At 37.0% G+C, this 26,319-nt stretch overlaps 2 protein-coding genes, 1 non-coding gene and 1 pseudogene across 4 annotated transcripts; 3 read left to right on the forward strand and 1 right to left on the reverse strand.

Moving 5' to 3' along the window:
* Nucleotides 1–3,128: 3,128 nt before the first annotated feature.
* Nucleotides 3,129–5,403, reverse strand: ACTRT3 (actin related protein T3). The gene is made up of 2 exons (XM_039864998.1): nucleotides 4,978–5,403; nucleotides 3,129–4,260 (listed from the first exon to the last, which is right to left on the reverse strand). The coding sequence occupies exons 1-2, from the start codon at nucleotides 5,175–5,177 to the stop codon at nucleotides 3,342–3,344; spliced, it is 1,119 nt and encodes a 372-aa protein (XP_039720932.1). The 5' UTR covers nucleotides 5,178–5,403; the 3' UTR covers nucleotides 3,129–3,341.
* Nucleotides 5,404–6,678: 1,275 nt separating this feature from the next.
* Nucleotides 6,679–6,751, forward strand: TRNAV-AAC (transfer RNA valine (anticodon AAC)). The gene has a single exon. It is a non-coding gene; the product is annotated as a tRNA-Val (tRNA).
* A 1,156-nt stretch (nucleotides 6,752–7,907) lies between these two features.
* Nucleotides 7,908–23,143, forward strand: MYNN (myoneurin). 2 transcript variants are annotated; one of them, XM_039864999.1, is made up of 8 exons: nucleotides 7,909–8,076; nucleotides 8,905–9,201; nucleotides 13,520–14,313; nucleotides 15,061–15,220; nucleotides 16,975–17,153; nucleotides 18,000–18,083; nucleotides 19,135–19,221; nucleotides 20,810–23,143. In XM_039864999.1, the coding sequence occupies exons 2-8, from the start codon at nucleotides 8,936–8,938 to the stop codon at nucleotides 21,070–21,072; spliced, it is 1,833 nt and encodes a 610-aa protein (XP_039720933.1). In that variant the 5' UTR covers nucleotides 7,909–8,076; nucleotides 8,905–8,935; the 3' UTR covers nucleotides 21,073–23,143. The 2 variants fall into 2 exon arrangements, with proteins under 2 accessions (XP_039720934.1, XP_039720933.1); XM_039865000.1 differs by lacking the exon at nucleotides 18,000–18,083 and having other exon boundaries at nucleotides 7,908–8,076.
* Nucleotides 11,357–11,475, forward strand: LOC120604794 (uncharacterized; annotated as a pseudogene).
* Nucleotides 23,144–26,319: the final 3,176 nt, after the last annotated feature.

A 26,319-nucleotide genomic window follows, 5' to 3' on the forward strand; every position in this document is an offset into this window, starting at 1 on the left:
TTGTTCTAGATCGGACGGTGGACGGCGGTAGGCCGAGGCTTTTCCGCGCGCTGAAAGCCAGCGAGAAAAACAGCGAGCGGGGAGCAAAAGCACGGCGCCTACGCCATTCTCAAATAGGGTTAGAAAGAAACAGGCCGTCACTCAACCCAGACCCATCCTCCGCAACCCGGCGCGCACCAGCCGCATCTCCTTATAAAGGAGCGGGCGCTGCCCGCGCGGATTGGCCGAGTCTTGCTTTACCCGACTCTCGCGAGATCTGACCTTTTTTTTTTAAGTTCTATTTCCGGCAATGAGGTCAGTCGCCACCCTTACCCCACATTCCTTTAGAAGGAGCTTTGGGTCTTTTCTTCTGGAGTACTTTAAAGGTGAAAACCGATTTGTGCTCCAGAATCCCGTTTTCCATTTGCTATAGCGCAGGCGCGGTGCTCTTGACTACATTTGAAAAAATGGAGTTCACAGAAAAACTTTTAAGGCCGGGGACGCGGAACAGTGATTAGCAACTCTGATAGTCGTTATTTGTTAGAGAACTTTACGAAAATAGGTTTTCCAGGCAGAACTGACTTAAAATAAAAAAAGGAACAACTTACCATAAATAGCTTTCTTTTTTAAAATAATGGCTGGTATAATGATATTTTACATATAACTGGCTGATCTTAATTGTTGAATTCATGTTCATTTGGGCGAACTCCATGGAGTTGCTACTGGCGCCTCAATCTAAGAGAAAAGTGAATTATTGGGGTTGGGGGGCCGGGGGGCGGTGTTCAGATGATTGTAAGGGCAGGGAAAATATAAATGGAATTTTCACATTTTATTCCCTATCCCTACAATCACCTGAGAAGGATCATCTATGACCTCATGTTAGAGGCTGGAGTCTGTACAGAATATTCCAGGCTGTTTGTTGGGTTATCTACCTGAGACCAGGGTTAAGGATTGTGTGCCCACCTAATCTAGCAAACTACTTTGGGATCACTTTAAACTTAAATCTGTTAACCTGTTTAAATCTCAGTTGGTAAAATGGGAATAATACTTGTCCATCTTTCTAGGATGTTGAAGTTTAAATTAGATAAATATATGGTTGGCCCTGTGTTCTTTTAAGAAAAAAACACTTTCTTTAGAACAAGGGTCTCAAGATCTGGGTGGTTTCTTGTTTTTGGAAGGGCGTTCTTATTAAATGATATTCTTGCAATATGTTAAAATGTAACATACTGTTTTGCAAAGGCAGCTGTAAACAGGATGAGCTTGACAAGAACTCAACCATCCAACCTCAGAAAGATACATGTAATTAACCAAATGATGTATATATAAGCAATGGCTAAGCCTCCCTTTAAGGTGACAGAGCCTTTACTTGCTGCAAGTAAATAAAACTACCTTAGGACAACGTCCACCTCTTGAATGGAACACTCCAAAAGGTGAACCCCTTGAGTTCTGTAACACTTTAAGAATTATAAAATGATCAGTCTCTCTACAGTGCTTGTGAATCCATTTAGTGCAGCATCAGTTGTTCAAACTGCCCTCAGTTTCTATACCTTATCTAATCTAGGCTTGCTTACAATCACTAAAATGGGACACACATGCCAAGGAATGAAATGAACTTCTTCACAAACACTTGACTCGGGCCAAATGGAGTTACTTACTGCTACCTGTACATGCCCATCCTTTTTACACCTTGGAACCTTTGCCCTAACATTCCTTCTGCCAGGAATGTACTTCTGGTGAATTCACTATATCTAAATACCTACTAGAAGTCCACATGGCATCAGGGAAGGGAACAGAGATGGAAAGGGAAAGTCCTCAATCACTGTCTTCTAAGGACATATCTAATGAGGAAGAAAGACAAGCAAACTAAACGATCAGGCTGTATAAATTAAATGGTCAATAGAAGTATAAGTAATATGTGCTGGAGGACACAATTTAGATTCCATGGAAGAAGTAGCAGCTGAGCTGGATGCATAAATTCTCAAATTCTATAAGCAAAAGAGTGCCTTTAGGGACATCTCATTTGAACCTCACAATGACTGTGAAACAGGGATTAGCAACCCCACTTCATGGTTGAAGAACTCGATCTTGAAGATGTTTAAACAATTTGCTTAAGTCATGCAGCTGGTAGGTGGCAGGGCTTGGACCTAAACCCACATATGCTGTCCCTAAATTCAGAGAGAAGGGCATTCCATTATGTTTAAATTCCAGCTATCCCTCAAGTCCAGCCCCAAAGTCAAATCTACCAGATAGTCTAACTTGAGCCCTCAAGGTATTTTCCCTTCTGTGAACCCCCAGAGGATTTTATACCTCTCTTAGGATGCTAAATCACTTTCTACCTTGTTATTGTAATTAAGAAATTTCACTTCTTATACTAGACTGCTGGCTTCCTTGGGACAGGATCTTTCTCCTGATTTAGCACTCATCACAGTCGTTTACATAGAACAGATACTAAATACTTTGTTATGTCAACACTGCCATCATTCTTTTGGCTACAAAGGTCATTTCAGGCCTTTCTCCTTCATACCCGTCTAAGTAGGCACAAAGACTTGTCAGTTTTTCATAATTTCTTCTTTTTAATTCCTGTTGCCTATAATCTTGAGTATAAGACTTGACTACTTTATATCTAAACTAGTAACTTTGTCACTGAACACCAAATTTTCAGGGCCTTCCTAGTGCAGTTTATCCTCCAAAATACCACCATATTCATTCATCTTAATTTTCTTATAGCTCCTGCTTTTAAATCTTTAATTGTTCCTCTTTGTCAATAGGACATTTAACACAAACACTTCCATTCCCTGGCCTTAATTGACCTCCCTACTTATTGCTCTTAGTCTACTCCACATGAGCTCTTCGTTTTAAGAAAACCATTCTATTGAACATGCATTGAATACACTTAGTTCATTTTCATCTCTAACCCCTTGTTCATTTCTATTACGCTTTTCTGGATATCTGCCCTTTTCCTGCTCCCCCTACCCATCCTAATGGCACCCCATCCATAATGGCATACCTCTGCTATGAAATGTTTCCTCATAGTAACTTTCTTTCCTTAAATGTCATCAAACTTAAATATGTATCACTCATTTGGCACATTTTATGTTGCACCACAAATTGCTCTCTCTCCAAGGAAAATGTAAGATCTGCAAAGTCAATAATGTTTCCTCTAGCATTTAATTTGGTCCTACTCAATAAACATCTGTCTGACTGATCACCATTATTTTACCCCATTATAGAAATGCAACGGGACATGGACATTACAATAATTGTCCAATAATTGAAACATTTTGTTCTCCCAGAAACATAATATCCAAAGTTTTCTGTCCCACATACTCAAAACATTTTTTTTCTAACCATTTTATCTGTATTCAGAAGCATCTTTGGTGTACTATGTTGGGTCCAACTTCTTTAAATTCTGCAGCAGTGATCCACATGTCCTGGAAGGCAGACAGGGATGCAAGAATAGACCCTCCCATCCACACCGATATTTTCCTTTCTGGGGGAGCTATCACTTGCACAGAGGTATTGGCAGGCACCACCTTTGCTATATCTTTAACTAGCCGCTTTTCTAAACCAGGGAACAAGGTTGATCCCCCAGCAAGGACAATATTGGAGAAAAAGGAATTCCTCAGATCCGTATCACATTTCATTATGCTGCTGAAGCACATCTTATCAATGCCAGGAGTCTCAAGGTTCATGAGAGATGGACTGAAGAGGGCCTCTGGACATTGAAAGAGCTGGTTATGGAGCTTGATTATCTTCCCATCGGGTAGTTGGTAAACTTTCTCTATACTAGCAGGTTTCTTGGCCCTTTCCTCTTCATAGTTCATTGCCACATAACAAGAAGTTTCCTTAATATCGACGACAATTTTTCTGTCTTCAGCACTAAGCAGCATGATGCCATGGTCTTTCAAAAGCCTCATGAGGTAGTTGGTGAGGTCAAGGCCTGCCAGATTTAACTGCTGAACACCATGAGGCAGACAGTAACCTTCAAAGATGGGCACACACTGGGTAACCCCGGCGCCTGAATTCATCACAAAGCCAGTTGTGAAGCCAGCAGCAAAGAGAGCCAGCACACCCTGGATGGACATGTAGAAGGCAGGAACGCCCAGCTGCTCAAAAAACACTTCGGTGATCTGTTGTCGGTTCGCCAGTGGGTTCAGTGCTGGCTCTGTAATCAAGACTGGGCCATCACAAGGCTTTAGCTTCAGATTATGGTCATAGATATGTTTCCACGTGATCTCCGTGTCCCCCCAGGAAGTAACAAGACCACGCTCCACTGGGTAGCTGTAGGAAAAGCAATAATATAAATGACAGCTTTAATTTTTACAGTTTCGACCCTTCAAACCAGCTTAATCCTCACATTTATTACCAGTATCCTTTAATGGGAAGTGACTGCCAAAGCCTCTCAAATAAGGTAACTGCCACCAAAAGTTAGCACAGCTCCTTTCCTTTGCAATTTTTGTTACTTTTCACCCCCACTCCTTACACTCCCCACTTCTTTATTTTTATTTTATTCACCTACAGCACCTGGTCTTCCTAGGTGGTCTCCCATCCAAGTACTAACCAGGCCCAACCCTGCTTAGCTTCCGAGATCCAGCGTGTTCAGACCCCCCACTTCTTTAGAAGATCCTTTATGACTTAAAAAAATTGGGAGGGGGGAAATCTTCAATAATAGTATAGTTTTAATATCAATTAATTGAAGAAAATTACCCGTGACAAAGGTACCATAAATTAAGTAACATAGTAATCCTTAAACGTGTATTTTCTGAACGATAACTCTGTATATTTGAATACATTTATAGAGATACAGAGAGCAAGTAATATTCACTCAGATGTTTGGCACCCTCGGAGATTGTGGCCCTGCATTTGCAATAACGCAACTACGCCAGCTGGCTGGGACTTTCTTGGCTTCCTTACCCTTTCTCTCACCCTTGCGCCCCTCATTTGGGCTCTCCCACCTTCCCCTCCACTCGAGTCCTTCCTGTCACAAGTAGGAAGTACCTGATGGACAGCGAGCTTCTTCGGGGCTGTGCTTCGTCGCCCACACACAGCTCCAGCGCGCCTTCCGCGGCGTAGCTCTTGCCTTTGGCCCGGCCGATAATGTGGGGGTAGACAAACTGAGGCTCCCGGGACCCAGCCAGGCCCGCCTTGATCACTCCCGAGCCGTTGTCGATCACCACTGGTAGCTGGTGGTAGCTCATGCCACCCCTGCCTCCGGTCGCCCGGCCGCTCCCGCAGCCGCGAGCCGCGCCAGTAGGGCAGAAAGTGCGCGGCGCAGCCCCTGGCGGTCTTACAAGGCTCCAGTGATGCGCGGGGACTGACGGCTGGAACGCCGCGTCACAAAGGCCCGCGTGTGGCCCCTTGGCCTAAGGCCGGCTGCTGAGGACCGGGGGAGGGACAATGCGGGACCCATAGACTCTCGAGAGGCACAGTGCGCTCTAAAGTCCTGCCATTGAGTCTCACCCGGCCTGGATCACCTCCCGCCCCCTCCCCTGGAATCTCGGAATACCATTATCAGGAAAACCCGACTTGACTCCCCAAAGATACGAACTTGTCCCAAGTGGCTTTCTCTAATACTTAGATGAGCTATAAAAACAAATTTATTTCCCAAAGCCATTGCTTGAATTCTGATGAATAGGTGTATGTCCAGGGGCCTGCAGAAAGCTCCCGACAATGCCCTTCCAACTGGGAAAAGGTGGAGAGATTTGACAGAGGAAAGTTGTCTCAGGAAGGGAGACACGGTCAGTGCTTTTGAAACCCTCGTTAACTTCTGAAAAAGCGAAGCGGAAAAGAATGCTAGGATTTAAAGTGGGTTTTAAATTTTATTATTGTTGCTATGTACTGGGCAATATTTTGTTGTATTTCTTTTCTGTGGTTACTAAAGAAAATGTACTCAAAACCAAAGTGGAGAATTCACTATTCGTTTATTTTAGCATCTCATCAGATTATCTCCTGGGGTAATATGGAAGCTCATTCTCATTCCCACAAAATTCTTGACTTTTAGACCTAAGGATGTGTCTGCCTCTTTGCAGGAAAAGTGATATTCCTTAAGTCTTGTAAGTTAAGACTTAGAAAAATTTAACTACCTTGCCTGCCAAAAAGTGCATTTTGGAATGTAATATTTTCAGCCCCTCAATTTTGTGCATCTTGTAGAAGATTTTAAAATAACTACATAAATTAGAACCTCTGGTTAGTCTACAGAAGCTGGGGAGGAAATTCAAAAGCTATTTACACGTCCCTCCACCAGGGGCTGGAAGAGTCACTTTCTCGCTAACTAAATCACAGCGCTGAGGTTTGGTGCTGCGCGTCCGTAAAGGAGCAGGAACACCGGGGACCGCGAGTGGCCAGCCCTTCCAGGGCCTCTGAAGCCCGGGAACTCGCTTGAGACTCAGCAGCACGATGCGGGTAAAAGATACGTAATCAAACACTTCTTTCTTATTGAAGAAAGTATTCTCAAAGGAAGGACAACTACTGGATGCCTGGTTTCTACAGCAGTACCTAAGGGGCTTTGGGAAAAAGCGCACACAAATTTCAACTTTTGAAATAGTAGTACCGTTCAATTGAACATGTGGTTACTCTCCTTCATCTGGCTTTTTCTTCTCCCCGTTAAAAATTACATTAACGTTAAAAAAAAAAAATGGATGTGAATTGCGTGTTACAACATATATATCTATGAATCTGTCGAGAGCACTCGACAGCTAGGTTTCCGTAGTGTAGTGGTTATCACGTTCGCCTAACACGCGAAAGGTCCCCGGTTCGAAACCGGGCGGAAACAGGTTGGTTTTGTTTTGTTTTTGTTTTTATACCTAGCTCCCCCAAATCCTGAAAAAATTCTGGCTTTTTAAAAGAAAATCTTTATAACGACTTGCAGACCCTTGCGAAATTAAACTTTAAGTTTGGGTGTTATCTACGTAACCTTCAAAATAACTTGCAGAACCTTGGGAAATTGAAGTAAGTTTGAGTGTTACTCATCCACCAAATGTTTTTATTGACGGCTTGCCATGTGCAAGAAGTGATCGACTTAAATTTTTTTTTTTTTATTTCATACAGAAATAAGTTATAAAAGGAGCAAGCAGAAGCTGGTTGGGAAAAAATCTCAGGAGAAAAGAAATGAATAAATTCAAGTTGAGACTGTGCTTTAAAAAAAGTAAATTTGGTCCTGACACAACTTTCAACAATAAAAAATGTTGACGTTTTGGTTTTCTGAGATGTGTCCGCGCGCAGTAGGGAAGAATCCACCCTAACATAATATGACTTAACTTACTGTTCCTGAGCCTTTTGTATATTACGCAAACTGGCATCCCTTTCCTTCAACGTACAAAATCTGAATTCGATATAAATAATTGTATTTTTAGCTGACTCTGAACCTTTTCTGGTATAACGCCCACTTTTCTCCAATGTTGCGCATGCCCAGTGTGTCCTACAACTTTGCCGCGCTTTGGTGCATCAGACTTCTGTTACCAGGTAAGGGTATCCTGGAAACTGGGTTATAGTTGGCTGATGCAAACAAAACTGAGTCCCAAGGGCTTTCGGGCAGGTTAACTGAAAAGCATGATCAGTCTCAACTCAAAAATTCCCCACGGCCGAGTGCCCTAGTACACAAAGCAGCTATTCCCACTCTTGGGGCCCCGAGGAAGGGGAGGATGTGGGAAAAGACAAGCAACTATAAGCCCCAGCATGCGGTGCACAATTTGGCTCTAGCAAAGAGGCCTCTAGCAAAGACGTGCAGCTTTTCCCGGCCTCGCCCCAGAATGCGGGCCGAGCGCGAGACGCCGACTGTCGGGCGGCCAGAATGCCGAGAATAAGGAAGATATGCAGGACACTGTGAGCGAGCCCTCAGGTCTCGCATCTTTGACGCTCGCTTTTTTAGGAGGGCCCTGAAATGCTGGCAAGTGTAGTCTCTGTGAGCCAGTTAGTTCAGCCCATGCCGGTGTTGGACCTCCACGGTCCTAGAGCTTCCTGTATTGCCACGGGACGCCCGGAGGCGGATGTGACGTCTCCGTGGAGGAAGAAGGGAGAGGCGGAGCGTGGCGTGGTGACGTCCTCCGAAGATGGCGGAGAGAGAGTGAAGAAATTGTGCTCTCTGTTGGGTTGCTATAGGTGAGTTCTGTCTTCACCCCCAGCCCGCTATCCCCGCTCTCTCCAGACCCTGGGCCATTGTGAGGCATGCCCCTCGGAATTCGCTCTCAGGTCGGGGTGAAGGTGTTAACATGGAAAGCCTGGGCGCGGCAGCCCCCGTCGTTGGCCTTGGGCACAACCTCTGTTGTGGGAATTCCGGGCAGTGGGAGCTGGGCGAAGGGTGGCGGAAGCCAGGAGAGACCGGCTTTGGTCATCACTTTCTGATGCCACCTCGAGTGGAGAAGTGGGATGTGAGGGGGTGTGGCCTCTTCGGGGCGAGGGATGGAACCTTTGACACCTTTGGCCCCGTTCATTCGCCGCCTCCTGGACACCTGCCTCGCGTTTTGAAGCAACTGTGCACCGCGGAAGCTAACAGGTTTCGGTGATTTTGGAGCAGTTTTAAAAAGCTCGTACCGTGTCTTATCCCCATCTGTCCTAAAGAATAATTTCTTAATGGCTAATATTTTAACATATGTATGCCTACCGAGCTTGAAAGTCTGAAGGTTCAACTGGTGCAAAGGCGTGAATTCTTGCGGTGCTTTTTTTCATTTTATGGAACTGCTTTCACTCATCGCAATTTCTTGACGTTCCCAAAAGATTGTCTTAATTGCCCTAAATGAAACAAAGATAGACACTTTTCCCTTCAGAATTTTTAAACATATCCTTTTGATAAAAATTTGGGAGGAGGGGCGATAAAATAAGAACCGACTTTGTTCTTGTTTATGTGATGTCCTGTGTCCTTTCTCCCTTTACCAATTGCTTGGGTGAAAACTTAGAATTGCTGACCTATTTTTGTTTGTTTGTTTTTAGAACAAGGGTAAAATTCCATTCCGATATCAAAATGCAGTATTCGCATCACTGTGAGCACCTTTTAGAGAGACTGAACAAACAACGGGAAGCAGGTTTTCTCTGTGACTGCACCATAGTGATTGGTGAATTCCAGTTTAAAGCTCATAGGAATGTGCTTGCTTCGTTTAGTGAGTATTTTGGTGCGATCTACAGAAGCACTTCTGAGAACAATGTCTTTCTTGATCAGAGTCAGGTGAAGGCTGATGGATTTAAGAAACTGTTGGAGTTTATATACACAGGAACTTTAAATCTTGACAGGTAAAGTACTTATTTTATTTACACTTATAAAAAGCTAATCAGTAGTCTTTGGAGCAAGAGTAGACTTACATTTTTTGCATTCAGCCCCTTCTGAACTTGGAGTCTTGAAGTGCACAATATTGTTTTCTGGGGTTTTTTTGTTTGTTTAAAGAAAAATCAGTATCACTGATTTGGGATAAGCAGACTACATTTTTAAGTATAAAAAGCACAGATTATATTAAAGCCTTCTTTCTGACACATTTGATTTACCTACTGAAACAAAGCCTGTGATTTCAGTTATGTAACAATGAATTTGAAGTGAATTTCAGTTTCCCCTTGCTTTCTGGTCTTTATGTTCCTCTGGTCTTCTCTGTCTCTCACTTTCTACCCACTTCTTAAGGTGTTTGGGGTGAGAGAGTGTTCATGGAAAAAGAAGAACCTATGTGTTCATTTAATAGTGCTCCCATTTCCAACTGTAAGTAGAAATGTTCAGGACTTCTTCCTGATTATGATTCAGGAAAATAATGTCATTGGAGTGTAAATGGCAATGACTCCTGATATCTCTGTAAAGATATCAATATTAATGCTTAAGTCAGCTCCAAGGTGCTAGAATGTTTTTTCTCAGATGCTTACTGCTGTCACTGCACGAATAAGAAATAGCTTGTGAGGAATTTGATAATGCAGGCACTGTGTCTCTCATACATAATGAACTATATAAGTGAGTTAATACCAATGCATTTATTGTTTTTTGGAGAAAAGGTGGAGCACATAAAAGGAAAGCGAATCCAGTCAAATTACTCTTATTTTCTTTCCTCTCTTATGAAAGCGTGAATAAGAATAGATTATAATCTTCTGACATAGAAAGATTATGGACTTTAGAATTAAATCTTGTCTCTGTGTCTCTTTGAGCGAAATGCAGCCTCTCTGGGCCTCACTTTCCGCATCTGAAAAAAATGAGACGGTAATAACTCCTTTTGTGTTAGTGTGAAGATTAGAATTTTCTCAAAGGCCCATTTCCCAATGAACATTAGTTTCCTTTTTTTCCTCTACTGTCCTCCCCATTAATTCCACATTTCTTGGAGAAAAATTAGAAAAAAACATAAAGGGAACATTTGAAATTCTGCTACCCACTGATAACCATTATTAACATTTTGATAAGTAAGTATTCTTTCATTCTTTTCCAGATTGTTTCTATAGATACATGCACATGACATTAAGCAGCATCCTTCCCTTTTGTTTTACATTGCAGCTTGTCATGGAAATATACTTCAAAAAGCTAGAATCATGACATTCCTTAATACTTTTGAAAAGAAAACATGCAGTTTTAGAATTATTTTTTAAATGGTGTAATGGAATCTTTAAATCAGTTGATTAAAAAGGAACATTAAAAAGGAACAGAGCAGTGTTATAGATTAATCTCACATGATAAATTATTGACATTTATTGAATAGTTCTGATTAAAAATTCAGAATATTTAATATAAAAGCCACAAAACCAGTGAATTTTGGTTGCTCTTCAATTTAATGTTTTCCCTTTCTCAATTATCTTTGTTGGGAAAACCCTGAGTTGATCTGAACACACTGAAGAGCATCTTTGAGCTTTCATGCAAATAACCAATGTGAAGAAGAGCCAGATGTTTTGCTCAGTCTTTTTTGAACATATCTTTCCTGGGAGCCAATTGTTTGAGTCCAGCGGCAAATGTAAGAGAAGACTTACACCAAAATAGAAAGTCTGTGTAATTTAGTGATTACAAAGACAGAGTAATAAAGAATTAAGTGGACTTTTAGTCCCAACACTATGATCTTGGAAAAGTTACTTAATTTCTTTGGACCTCTGATTTTTCATTTGTATATAAAATGGGGATTATATTAGATATTATAGGCATGTCCTAAGCATTAATTGAACTACTCATAAAGCATCTAGCCATATACCTGCCGTTTGTAATTAAATGACTTTCAATGACTTTAAAAGGTGAAATCAAGTTTTCAGGCACTGTAACTTCATGCTTGTAAACAAATGCAGATCAGTTATTGGCAAACATGCTGATTGGTTTTCTTAACTGTAATTCAGATAATAGGCTATGAAACAGATAAATAATTTATGTGAATTACTGTTTTAGTACTGAACAATTAGTGTGTGACTCTGCTAGTTTATATTGGTCTTAAAGACTCCTTGAGTCTATGGCCATGCCACCCTGAACGTGCCCAGTTTTGTCTGATCTCGGAAGCTAAGCAGGGCTGGGCCTGGTTAGTACTTGGATGGGAGACCACCTAGGAATGCCAGGTGCCATAGGCATTTAAAAAAAAAAAAGACTTCTCGACCTTGTTATCTGATGGTTCATTTTATGGAGCACTAAGCACAATTATAATTTGAGACCTAAGTATAAAAAGTGATAATTTGGTTCTCATTCTAGTGGTCTCATTTATTGTGATTTAATAATAGATTACATAGCAAAAGCAATAAAAATGCTTAAGAAAAAACAATGTTTTTAGAGAACTACAGTTCTGTATACATGGAAAAAACATTTTATATAAAAGATGAATAAGATTATACCTTGGATGTTTATGCTATATCTTTGCAAATAGAGAATTAACTTGATTACATTCATTATGTATATATTCCAAAATTATAGCCAAGAGCCATAAGAAAATAATATCTTAAGTAATTTTTTCTTTAATCTAGGGGAACAGATTATGTTCCAAAAGTTTATTTGTAATATGTTTAGGAACTTAGGACAGTTTTTCTCAGAGAATAAAATGTTCCTTAAACTGATCATTAGGTTTCCAAACTAGCCTATAAATCTAATCTATAATCAGCTGAAAAATGATTATGTATAATGAAAGACAAATTTCTAAAAGCCATTGTAATGCTAAATTTAAAAAGAGGAAACATACAGGTGGTACTTGAGGCAAAGCAGTTTAATTAGATGATAAGAAAATGGGTAGTTATGTAGGTACTGTAGTACATATACTTTCAATGACCTGAGAGGTTCATGACACTAGTTATTTTTAATTTCATGTCAAGATTTTACTCTTTTTTAAATTTATATTACATTTATATTAGTAGCTATGAGTAAAACCCTTCTCTGGTTCATATAGATTATAAATAGGGAAAAGATTTTTTTTTGCCTAGAGAATCAAATAATAATTGGGGAAAATGGTAAGTAGGAAGGTTACTTGAGGGAGGTGCATGTGTGTGTCCTCAAATAATTAAAAGGGTCATATTTTTAGTGTTAACTACCACTCAACTCTGATTTTACAGCTGGGATAAATGAAGTACCCAAAGGTACTAACTTACCCCTTATTAATTCAGCTAGTAATGTCAGAGCCAGTGCTAGATGTAATCAAACATCTTTTCATTACACTGTAAACTTTTGGAGGACCGGGACTGTTTGATATTTCTTAATATCCCTCTTAGTACCACATATAGTAAATGCTCAGTAAATATTGTCTGGAATGTTGAACAAGGTGACAAGTTTTTCTATATAATCCTAATATGATAAACTCTCCAACTTGGGTTGATATCACACTCACAAAAAAGTGGGACAGTTGCAAGAGAGAGCTTAGCACATTCTAAAACCTTGTTACTCCGAGTGTGGTGATGGACCAGCAATATTGGCATCACCAAGGAGTGTGTTAGAAATGCAGACACCGAGGCCCCACCACAGACCTACTGAATCTACATTTAACAAGATCCCTTGATGATTCACATGCATAGGAAGGTTTGAGAAGCACCGTTTAAGTTCCTCGTAGAGGGAGATAATAGGAAACAATTTTTTTAGATTCTTGTTGCCAGTCCAGAAAAGCTGATTGCTATGTTATCTGAAGAGGCCTCAGGATGAATGAGAGGAGGCAATAAGTTGCCAACAGGTACTTTGTGTTCCAGGTGTTTTTTAAAACAATTTTTTTTGATAAAATTAGATACTATTTTTTTATATTAGTTTCGGGTATACAATACATTGTTTATACATTTATGTAGTTTATGACATAATCCCCCCAAGAACTCTTATCAAACCCATCTTGCTTTACATATAGCCATTACAGTACTATTGATTGTATTCCCTATGCTGTATTCTTTGTCCCCTAAAACAGGTTGAAGTTTTAACATTTCATTTTTCTGTACTGTGTAGGTAACTGTCCAGTAATTTTCATATTTTTAAGTTCTGTAAAACTAGACGTATTTGCCTAAACATTACTCTGAGTGAATAATTTCTTAGTTATGCTTTTTTCATCATTCTCCTTCATTAGATCTTTAAAAGACATTGAAATAAATTTGCAGCTCTGTTTCAGAAAGTTTTTCTTTGATCAGAATATTGTCATTTAGCCTTGTTTTCTTACAGTTGGAATGTTAAAGAAATTCATCAGGCTGCTGACTATCTCAAAGTGGAAGAGGTGGTCACTAAATGTAAAATAAAGATGGAAGATTTTGCTTTTATTGCTAATCCCTCCTCTACAGAGATATCTAGTATTACTGGAAACATTGAGTTGAATCAACAGACTTGTCTTCTTACTCTACGAGATTATAACAGTCGGGAGAAATCTGAAGTGTCTACAGATTTAGTTCAGGCAAATCCTAAACAAGGGGCTTTAGTAAAGAAGTCGTCTCAAGCTAAAAAAAAGAAGAAGGCCTTCAACTCCCAGAAAACAGGGCAGAATAAAACAGTGCAATATCCCAGTGACATTTTAGAGAATGCATCTGTTGAATTATTCCTCGATGCAAATAAGTTATCTACACCTGTAACAGACCAGGTTGCACAAAGAAATGATAATTCAGAACTTGAGTTGACATCAGTTGTGGAAAATACTTTTCCAGCACAAGATATTGTGCAAACTGTTACAGTGAAACGGAAACGTGGAAAATCACAGCCAAACTGTGCTCTGAAAGAACACTCTATGTCTAATATAGCCAGTGTCAAGAACTCTTACGAGCTAGAAAGCTCTGGGGAAGAGCTGGATCAGAGGTATTCCAAGGCCAAGCCAATGTGTAACACATGTGGAAAAGTGTTTTCAGAAGCCAGCAGCTTGAGAAGGCACATGAGAATACATAAAGGAGTCAAACCTTATGTTTGCCACTTGTGTGGAAAAGCATTTACCCAGTGTAACCAGCTGAAAACACATGTAAGAACTCATACAGGTAAGACTTGTTTGTGGGAGACAGAAGTTTTATGCTGTGACTGAAATACTTTATGGAGAACATTAATAAACAGTACTGACTATTTGTGACCAAAATTTGACATAGAAAGTATATAAAAATTTATAAAAATATTTAGCATGTTAGACTATTGAAAATTTCTTTGTAACTGTGACCAAGTATTTAATGGCTATCTGTTTTATTGTAACTGATACTCTGAAGTCCTAATACTGAGCTCTTTATATCATTTTCCCTCATAGTGCAAATAAGCATAAATCTGGTTTCCAGTTAAGTATTTAACAGAGACAAAGATATTAAAACTGATGAAGAGAAAAAGTTATTACAACTCAGGCCAATTCTCAGATTTTGCCAACACATCTCACCACCTGCTTCCTAGACTTTGTCAGCCTCTAAATATGTTACACGTATTCTTTCCTCAACTTCTACATTTACCTTTATTGGTACACTTAGATTATTACTTCCTAAGATGCAGTATGTATTTCTCTCATTACTCACCTTCCCTCTTATGAACTGAGAAACACTAATTTTTTTTTTTTTTTTTTTAAACTCTACCTGTGTTTTCAATTAGTAATTCTGGAAGAAGAGAACTTATTTGCATTTTTACTTCTAGGAATTAACATTTTCTGAATACCAAAACCAGTACTGTGAGAACTCTTGAAATCTCATATAGCTCAGGCAACTAAAACAGAATATTTCTTTCTAATCATAAATTTTATTTGCTGCTTTTAGGTGAGAAGCCATACAAATGTGAATTATGTGATAAAGGATTTGCTCAGAAATGCCAGCTAGTCTTCCATAGTCGCATGCATCATGGTGAGGAAAAGCCCTATAAATGTGATGTATGCAATTTACAATTTGCAACTTCTAGCAATCTCAAGATTCATGCAAGGTAAAAAAAACGAGTTGTTTGATCTTTGAGTCTATCGCTGACCACAGTCTTATGAATAAACTATTAGAATTTAGGACAGTAGAATTCTATTATGGTTCCACCATACAATATATATTTTAGCACAGTCAAGGAACCACAAAGAAGTTGTGGCAGCTAGAGAGGAATATGTAAGGCAAGTAAGATGAGAGCGGTGATGAGGCGTCCAGATGGTATAAGGTTTTATAGGCCATTATAAAGCTTTTATGCTTGAGATTAAGAAATAAGTGATGTGATCTTGTTTGCTTTTTAAGAGGATTACTCTGCTATATTGGGAAAAGATTATAGGATTGCAAGAATGGAAGCAAAGTTACCAGTTAGAAAGCTCTAGATAAAACCCAAGTGAGAGTGATGTTGGTTCAGCCAGAGTGGTAGCAGTAGAAAAGATTAATAGTCAGACTCTGGACATATTTTTTTAATGTAGGACAAACAAGTGTGGGGTATAAAAGAAAGTAGAATCAAAGAGGATTTTGAAGTTTTGAGCCTGACTACCTGAAAAGTTAGAATTACCGTTGACTGAAATGGGAAAAAATTATGGATAGAGCAGTTTAAGTAAAAGTACAGGAGTTGTTGGAATAGAGTTCTGTACGCGTTAAATTTGAGATTAGACATCTGAATGAAGCTATACAATAGACAGCTGGTTATCTTAGTCTGGAGTTGAGGGGACTATTTTGTACTGAAGATATTAATTTGGAAGTTATCAACATGTAGATGATATTTAAAACCAGAACACTGGATGATGTCACCAAGAGAACTAATGTGGATAGAAAAGAGATCAAAAGACTTGAGTCATGAAGCACTCTAAGAGTTCTGGGAAGTGGGCAAGAACCAGCAGAGGTGATTAGGAAGGAGCAGCCAGTATAAGAGAAAAACCAGAAGAGTGGGCTGCCCCGGAATCCACGTAAAGGAAATGATTCCAGAAGGGAACTATCAGCTGTGTCAAATTCTGATGATAGAGAGACGAAGACTGAGAATTGTATTTAGCAAAGTGAGAGTTCAGCACTGCTCTTGACAAAAACAGTGTTTAGCATAGGCTAGTAGAGAAGAGATTAGAGAAAGAATGAAATGGAAGAACAAGTGAGGTCAAGGGTCTTTTTTTTTAGATGGAGATGTATCAATTATTTATATGCTACAGTCCAGTGGGGTGGGAAAAATGGATGATGTAGGATAGAGGTTATTGTAGGAGTGGTATAGAGTAGGGTAGGGGGATAGTAAATTAAGTATACAAATGGGAGTAACTGGTTTTAGATCAGCTGTCACCTTTAGAGTCTATAACAAGGAAAGTAAATGTTCAGGTACAGATGTCCTTAAATGGAGAGTTGTGGTGGTAGGAATTTTCTGATTGCTTAAATTTTTCTCAGTGAAACAGGAAGCAAGGACATCAGCTAAGAGTGAGGATGGGTGGGGAGGTGCTGGAGTTTTGAGGAAAGAGTTTTGAAGAGTGAGTGAATGTACAAGCAAAAATGATTGCCTGCAGTATTAGGGGCACACTTGACAACCATATAAAGATGGCAAAACTCTTTGAAATGGTCTTAGAACTAATGTTTTGATAACAACCAAAACATTTGTTTTTCACAGTATATGTTGAAACTTGGTTTCAAATACGTATTCTTTGTCTGTTAAGGTGAAATGAAATAAAATAGTGTATGAAAAATGTTATATAGATCTCCAAATTATTTCACTTACCAACATCTAACCTTATATTTTTTTACTAATAGGAAGCATAGTGGAGAGAAGCCATATGTCTGTGATAGGTGTGGACAGAGATTTGCCCAAGCCAGCACACTGACCTATCACGTTCGTAGGCATACTGGAGAAAAGCCTTATGTGTGTGATACTTGTGGGAAGGCATTTGCTGTCTCTAGTTCTCTTATCACTCATTCTCGAAAACACACAGGTAAGAATTTGACACGGAGAGACTGCTTAAAATAAGGAAAGCTGTAAATAAAAAAAAGGAAGTCGAGAATTTACAAAAAGTAGATTACGGCCTTTGTAGTTTTGTGTTTGTGCTTTTTGAAGCTTTTTATGATTTTCAGATAAATATTAGATATAAAAACATGTAGAATAATACATGGTGACTTTTTTAATCATATAATATATACACTAAAATCAGATAATTTTGACAATATATAAACTTGAGACATAGTTTATCACCTTAGAAAAACTTAGCCTCTTGAAGTTTCATTTCCCTTCGGTAAAACTGTAGAGTAAAATTAAGGGGTGGGGGGCGATTTGGGTAGAACATTGATTTTATAACTTTGTAGGACTTTTCATACAGATATTCTAAGATTTGCAAATTAAACAGATTTCAAATGCAAATGATCAGTTTTGAAACATTCTCTTGTTTATAAAGATTTTCATTTTTGTAGGGTACATTTTTAATAGATCTTTTCTAAATGATTTTATTCCTCTTTAATAATATAGTGGATATCAAGAATTGAAATATGGATTCATGAATTTATATGTTTTTAATCATAAAAATCAATTTCTTGCCCAACTTGAATTCATTACAAGGACATTTGAAGAAATAAAGTTTTATTATATGAAAAGCATCAGGTTACATGAACAGTGTAAAATGATTACTATTCATTTAAGTTGGTCACACTGAAAATACCTCTAAAATATAATGTAAAGAGGTTTTAATTTAAGTAATATTTTAGAACAGCTTACTTTAGGTTATTGTAATTGATAAATATTATATTGGTATAGTACACCACTTCGCTATCTTTTATTTTCCATCTAGGTGAAAAACCATACATATGTGGTATTTGTGGGAAAAGTTTTATTTCCTCAGGAGAGCTCAACAAACACTTTCGATCCCATACAGGTCTGTGTTTAGGGAGAATGTATTATTTTTTGTTCTCTCTAATTTCTTTTTATGTAAACCTTGATTTTTAAACCATTATGGGCTATATGGTATCTAGTCATACATACTCTATCTAGCAATATTTTAAAGTATAAATATCAACTTTTTATTTGCTGCTTTCATTTTTTTAGTTGTTTGGAATATGAATTAAATTTGGTCAAGAATTATATGTATTTTATACGAAATATTCCAGATAATAGTTTCTTAAATGATTTGGATTAAATTGCACAGATATATGAAGAAATGAAAAGGAATAGAAAATAAGAATATCACATTTCCTTATTAAAACAGTGTTCAATATGCAAATTTTAGGAATAAATTTTAATATTGGCAAGTTTATTATAAAGGATAGTATGTAAGTAGTATGAAGAAATTATTAAATGTAAAAAAAACTTAAAGGAAAATGCCACTTTGAAAATGTGCTGTTGTGACTTTTTCTTTTTAAAAATTATTCCTCGTAATTCCTATCTAGAATAGTGTGAGCACCTAGGAGACACTTAAGAAATTTATTGGCAACTTCTGTTTTCTCATACTCTTTAGTTTGCATGATAAAGCATCAAACAGTTCTTATCTCAAAAGAATTATAATTTCGTAGCATTTTATTGTCAGTATTTTTTAAGAATTTTCTAATTTGTAAGCTACCTGAGAGCAGAAACCATAATTATCCTTTTTTTTCCCCACCTAGCTATATCTCTTAGCCAGGGCCTGACATATAATTGGCACTCACTAAATGTCTGATAGAAATAAAGGAATAAGTTATTTTTTTTTAGTTTAAAATATTTATGTTAATGAAAAATGCTCAATTTTCCCTGAAATGGGGTTGCTTTATATAAAAGAGTGCCTGCATGTATAATAGTTTTCATTTCACTGTATTAGAACCAAGTAATTACAGTGGTAACTTGAAACAATATTTAAACAGTATAGTAATGTTTTCATTGTGTTCGTAAACATTGATATTTTTGTCTTGGCTTTTAAAATATTGAGGTTTTAAACTTTTAAACTTGTTTTTCAGGAGAAAGACCATTTATCTGCGAATTATGTGGAAATTCTTACACAGATATTAAAAATTTAAAGAAGCACAAAACAAAAGTCCATTCTGGTAAATGCTTATGTTTCTTAAAAAATTTAGTACTCTCCTAAGTTGTGCTATTTCTTAAAATGTTGAGTTGTACATTATAGCAGTTTAAATTAGATTTGTTGAAAAACTAGATATTCACATATGAGGATGATAGCTGTATAATTTTCACATGAGTTCACTCTGAATTTCTTTTCAAATTGACCTAATAAATAGTACTGAAAATATTTTCTCCTTTAAAAATCTGATTTATGAACAATTTCAAAAATGGACTATATAAGCAAATTATGTATCGTTATTCCCCATACTAGAGTCTAGGTTGCCTAGAGTTTAACTGTAGTTATACGAAGAAAGGGGCATCATGAACACTAATCCAGAAATATATAAGAGGAAATGGGGAAACAGGTAGCCCCAAGTTGTTTTAATATATAAAAATAGAAATAGTCTTTTGCTTAAAATGAATCCTCGAAAAAGTTTCACTGTGCTTATCATTTTCTTCTGTCATGATGAGAAACAAAATACAAGGCTTCTTCAGTGTGTAGAGATGATAGTCTTAATAGTAAACAAACATAAGGATTTAGTAACGTTCGAAAACTGCATTAAATCATTAATTCGACAAACATTTAATACCTCTAAAGTACACATACTGCAGGGTAATAAAGTTGAACAAAGCATTGTCCTAATTCTCAAAGAATTTACAATCTGGTGTGGGAGACTAGAAATCTAAATAAATAACTATGATTACAAGACAAAATATAGGCTAAATAGAGACACAGGCTTAATCCTAGGGAACTTGCAGGACAGAGAAGAGTTCAGAGCGTGGAGATGAGAAAGGAAGTGTTCATTCCAGGCAGAAAGAACATAGCTGAAGAGAGTCACTGGGACTAGAAAGCACAGTTTATTTTCTTGGCTGGTTGAACTGAAGAGTAGTCTGCAAGACTAGAATTTTTTGAAAGCAAATATGCAGTTTTGTCTGATGAGGATAGTGAGATTGTGAAATCACCTCACTACTTTGGAGTGTCAGGAACATGGTAAAGCTAGTGGAAAATCTGAAGGCAAAATGTATGGTAATTATTCCCTTGAGTAGAATAGAATTCCTCACCTCTAAAAATATATGAAGGGGCCATACCTCTGAACTTGAGCTTACAGAATAGTATGAACAACTCATTAATACAGTCAATGAACAAATAGGTAATTTATTAAGCATAGCATTATTAAGTACTTTGAAGAAATTAGAGAAGAATAACTTGATATTTACTCAAGGAATTTACAGAGCATTCAAGGCATACCTGAATTAAGTGTTAAAGAACAATAAGAGAGATGTCACAAGGCAGTATATGAGATTGACAAATGAGTGATAAAATACATAAGAAACAGCTCAGTCTGGTCTAGAATCAATAAGTCCCTTTTTTTTTACTGGATTTGGTGCTTGAACCTAGTCTTGAGGCCCATGTTGGATTTGTATAGATAATGAGGGCAAATCATCAAAAGAGAAACAGCGTGGATAAAGATATGGTGGTTGGAATGCAAGTTCTGGGAATGGTAAGATTCTACCTCAACATTCTTGTTTTGTTTTTAAGGATAGTATACATTTTTTCCACTTTTATTTCAGGGGCAGATAAAATTCTAGATTCTAGTATAGAGGATCATCCCTTGAGTGAACAAGATTCTATACAAAAAAGCCCTTTATCAGAAACTTTGGATGTGAAGCCTTCTGATATGACTTTACCACTAGCTCTTCCACTTGGGACTGAGGACCAGCACATGCTTCTGCCTGTCACAGATAATCAATCTCCTACATCAGATACATTGTTGAGGTCAACTGTAAATGGGTATTCAGAACCACAGTTGATTTTTTTACAACAATTATACTGACTTTGTGAGGAATATGGAATTGCTAAGACTTCTCTGGTAGTAAACATAAACATCTCTGGTAAGGTGCATATGTTCATCTTAAATTACCATTCGAGTCGTGACTGTTATTTTTCGTTCACTGAAGTAAAAGCACTTGATGGTGCATTATAACTGTGCAATGCCTGTTTTGATTTTTGGCTTTTATATAGATGATACAGCTTTTTATGGAATGGATTATACGATACTAGCACTATTTTGGGTGGTTAAGTTTCATTTTCTTTTAGAGCTGCCTTAATTCCATTTTTATTTTGCATTTTAGAATTGCCTTTCATTTATTGAAGTGGAGTCTGTCAGTTTATATGATTCAGTTTTGACATGTGAGATTTAAAATTTTGCTTCCCCTCAAAATTTAAGCAAAATCCATGATGGTATCAGCTCAGGAGTGTTGCTGTTACTAGGTTTCATAGACTAATACTGTGAGGGAAAAAATAAAATTTCATATATCTGCCTAAGAAAATTCAGGTACTGAATAAGAATTGTGTTATTTCTCTATTAGTATATTCCATTGGAGGTAACTTTTCTATGAAATAAAAAGAAGTATTTCTCTTAAAAGCTAAAAAACTATAAATTTTTGTTCACTCAGATTCTGGAGAAACCCAGTGGTCAATACTTTTGATTCAATTGATCTAAGACTACATTTTCATGACTACAGATTCATTTAAATGAATTTAAATAGTTGGTGTTTTTATTTTGTTAAAAGACAGTTTCAAAATTTGATTCAGGTTATGTTTTAATAGGTTTCTGAACCTATTAAATAGCTTACTGAAGAGGAGGAAAATATACTGAGTTTCTGAAAATTTGGTAAGCCTCTCATACTGTTATGCACTTTTTAAATATTAAATTCTAAAAAATTTTCTAAAAATAAAAATGCATACCATAAATCACTTGACTTCTGAATTTGATACATTACATAGATTTAAGAAATTAACTTCAATTACAAGTAAACATTTGAGTTATCAGAAAGCCAGTTTATTAAACACTTTATATTTGTGTTTTCTATAAGTTTTGAGTTTAAAATTTTTTTTAATTAAACCACATTTGGTTGTCATAGTTTCACAATAGTCCTCTTCCTTCCTTATGAACATAAAAAATTCAGTATTCTGATATTTACCAATTCTTCCCCATCGCACTATTCCCACATATATTTTACTGCCTGATCTTTGGATATTAAATTATCATTTCCACAAAGTCAGTTCCTATACTGCTGATCAAATACCATGGTGATATTATATCTTATATCTGCCATGCATTAGTTGTGGCTTATTTTTAGTTTTAAACTACACCTGTAATAAAGTTAATGTATTTTCTATTGGTATTGATTTCTTTAATTGTATTTTCTCTAGGGCTCTAGTCATAGGAACCAACTAGAGGACATAATAAAACTACTTAATTCTTGTAAATTGTAGAAATCGTCACCATTTCACAGCACACTCAGCATTTTCACAATAAATTGCCACCAGTGGAATTGACTTAATTGAATAGGGTTTGAAATATTGCCTTATAATATATTTCCATCAGTTATAATGTTTAAGAAATCTAATTATGCATGTGTATTAATATGCTGGGTTAAATACAATTTATAGAGTTATAAAATGTTCAACTAATCTATTCTGGCTTAAATTCAATAGGAATTTATTGGAATATGAAAAAATTAAAGAAAATTAAGACTTAGCCTCTATAAGAGGTCTGCTGAAATGGAGAGGTTAAATTTAATTCACATTTTCATTAATCCAAGCGTCTAATGAACAAAATTTCTTTTTAAAAACACTATAGTAATGTCTTAATTCTGAGGGTAGTAGTTATCAAATTTTCTCTAATATGATGGTAATTAACATCTTGCCTTTGCATAGATTAGCCTTCAAATTTATTATTTTTAGTATATTTGGTGTGCCTAAGGTTGATTTACTGTGGTTTTCTTCATCACATTTCCTGCTTCTTAAGTAAAATAATTTTATTTTAAATTTGCATGGCTTGGTGCTCTTCCAGAATGACAGGTAAAGAAAGATTAAAGAGTGAATATCTTGTCTTGTGATTCTTCTTATAAAGCCATCCTGTTCTTTATCATAATATGCATATATTTTAGTTGTACCTGGTATTATTCTAACAGATGATTATCATTGTAGTTAATTCTAAATATATTTGTTACGATGCAGTGTTTTGAGACAGGTCTATTCTTATTTATATTACTGAGTTTTTTTAAAGTGTTTAGGATGCCGAAGATCTTACTGAAAAACAAATTATTTTCTAAATTTTGTTTTATATTTGTATTAGAGTTTTCCTACTGTATTGGTGGAGATTAGACTTTTTAAAAAGAAACCTTAGATTATATATAAATAATTTTTGCTGTTTTTAAATGGTATTTATGTTTGATTTCATAGGATGATTTTGATAGACAAATTTAGAAAATTGTTTTATTTTTTCAAAAGAAAAGGTTCTATCAGTTCTATTGCAACAGTAGTTTATCACTTTTGTCTGTATGTTTCAGTCTTACAGAAATTGTGCAAAGGAGTAGTTGAAACATACTTATATAAAGACAATGTACATGTACTCATTTTAAAAAATATCCAAGGAGAATAGTTCTAACATTTGATGCATATCAGAAACATATTTCTAGAATAATGTCATCCAAGCTCCACCCCCACCTTAGGCCTTCTGAATCAGACAATCTTTGGGACATATATATACTGGCAAAGCCCCATGGATGATTTTAATGTATACCACACATAAGAACTATTATCCTAAACATTTCTTAATGTTGTTCTTTTGGGAAGCATTTATAAACGAAGCTGTCAATACAACTTTACATCTTTTACTCAGAGATTTTACATCTTTAGCTAGAAATACCATCAAGTAAAAAGATTATATTCTAATGCAATTTCCGTAAATTCTACATTTTTACTCATTATTTATGAACAATATTGATATTTAGTTATTGGAGCATTAATTGCTGAAAACAGTAATATGGTCTACTGTTCTCTGCAACCTCTGCCCCCATTCACTCAAGAGAGATTTGGTGTATTTAAGAAATTAGATAATTATCATACAAATATAGTAATCATCTATCCCCCACCCCTAGAAATAGAAGAAGGCTATACTAAAATAAATACCATGGAATGGAACAGATTTTGGATTAAAATTCCTGGCCCATATTTCAAATGCTATAAAGTTAGTGAAATCAGAGCACACAAAGCTACAAAGATAAATAAGGTAAACTCCACCTTTAAGTTTACAGTCAAATGGGAATATAAAACTGAACATAACTAGCAACAAAACAAGCCAGAATGTCAAGTGTTGTATAGGAAGAAAGTGGGAAAGGAAATTCTGAACAGTTGAATGGACAGAGAAGGGGCATTGCCCGCCCTGGTTAGGTAAATAGGGAGATGGCTGATAGGAGCAGTTTGCACACAGCTGACTGAAATAGGCAGAGTGGAGAGTAAGTATGAAATGGGGCAGGGTAGAAGTCTAAGACATGTCCAGCTCCGTATGCTATCTTACTCGAAATAGCCCTCTACCCTTAGCCTATGCTGAAGGAATAGGATTAGATAGCAGATTTATAACCCATGTTTACACACAGCCAGTCACAGTTAACTGCTGAACGGCAGAAATTAGCCACATTTGTAACACATGATTCCATACACAGGACCACAGAAGACTGAACCAACCTTACCTGAGAGAAAAAATTCCTAGGCCAAACCAAGCTAGTTACTTTCTCAAGAATTTGAACTATGAAATTCTGAGATTATTACATATACACATAAATGAAAAGATCATTAGAACTGATCCAGAGTCAGTGAAGTAAGCCAAAATCTAAAGGAAATTATGAATAAGCAGAGAAAGCTAATCTGTAGGGTAAAGCAAGGAGATGAAATAGGTTTAGAGAACCAAGCTGAGGCCCTGTGAGAGAGGAATGGCCTGGGTTTCTAGCTTTGCATTTCCATTCTTGAGGTAGGACAGCTATGCTTCATTTCCTTGTACCTGGATGCCAGTGATGTTTTGCCTGTTAAACCTTTCCAGTAAATCCTCTTTTTCTTAAACAGGCTTGACTCTGTTAGCCCCAACTTAGACATCTAAGTTTTGATTGCTAGTGATTGAGATGGTGATGCCATTAACTAATGAGAGAAGAGAAGGAGGAGGTTTATGGAAGGGAAAACTTTATATTGGATGTACTGAATTTGACTGATAATGAAATATTCATGTGAAAATATCTAGCAGTAATTGGAAACGGGCCTGAAACCCAGGAGAGGTTAAAACTAGAGATGCAGATTTTGCAGCATAAGGCTAATAATTATTGTGATAGAAATGATTAAGGCAGCCCTGGGAGGTGGTACAGAAGAACAAAAGGACAGAATCTTGGGAGAAATGCATTTAAAGAATTAGCAAAAGAAAAGGAGTTGGAAAGTGATAGAAAAGACAAAGTGGTACAGGTTTCACAAGACAAACATGGTTACAGAGAAATAGGATACCAAAGACAACACTGAATTGAGTAATTGAACGTAGAAACCAGGTGGACATGGTTTGAGTAGTAGATAAGACATAATGAACACTAGTTTGAAAAGCGCAGCGTGGTACAAACATTTTATCAAATATCTGAAAAGTCTAAACCCCTTTATTTCTTGCTTTTTTGCTTTCAAATTTGAAACATTGTAAAATGAGCGTATGATCTGCAGCACTATAATACAAGACTGTATTTGCACTGGATTTTAGAGAATGATTCCTAAGAGGAAAATGGAAACATGGTTGCAGATTTACTCATTACAGTTCACGTGCAAAGGAAGTAGTTTTCCTACAGAACTTACATGCCCTTCCTGTTGAGCTACCACCAGTGGGAAGTCTTAGAACATTACTGTCATTTCTGCCCTTTGTCTTCTTTCTAAAACGGTGTCCGGATATATGGAGGAGGGGGCTTATATGACATAATGGCAGCAGGGAAGTCAGGGTCTTCAGCTCTTCCATTCCCTGGACATCCTATTGGCTTCTAATGCATTAGACAACAGCTTGTAAAATACGTGATCAGGTTTTTCCTAGCCTGTTCAGAGCCCAGTACTTGGCTGAACTGACCTCAGCTTGGTTCTCTTAGGTATAGAGAACTCTGATCCTGCAAATCTGTCTCAAGCAGTCCAGTGTAAGTCAAGTTGCAGGTTTAGTACGTGCCACCCCACTACAGGCTCGAGTTAAACCTACTTGCTTCCTGATTAACGTCTGAGTCTC

Source organism: Pteropus medius, unplaced genomic scaffold (assembly GCF_902729225.1).
Source record: "Pteropus medius unplaced genomic scaffold, Ma_sr-lr_union100, whole genome shotgun sequence".
Lineage (NCBI taxonomy): Eukaryota > Metazoa > Chordata > Mammalia > Chiroptera > Pteropodidae > Pteropus > Pteropus medius.

Coding starts and splice junctions, on each gene's coding strand:
- ACTRT3 (XM_039864998.1), bottom strand. CDS start 5,177: ATGAGCTACCACCAGCTACCAGTGGTGATCGACAACGGCTCGGGAGTG. Junction 4,261..4,977: donor AGAAGCTCGCTGTCCATCAG/GTACTTCCTACT, acceptor CTTTTCCTACAG/CTACCCAGTGGAGCGTGGTC.
- MYNN (XM_039864999.1), top strand. CDS start 8,936: ATGCAGTATTCGCATCACTGTGAGCACCTTTTAGAGAGACTGAACAAA. Junction 18,084..19,134: donor ACACTTTCGATCCCATACAG/GTCTGTGTTTAG, acceptor CTTGTTTTTCAG/GAGAAAGACCATTTATCTGC. Junction 19,222..20,809: donor CAAAACAAAAGTCCATTCTG/GTAAATGCTTAT, acceptor CTTTTATTTCAG/GGGCAGATAAAATTCTAGAT.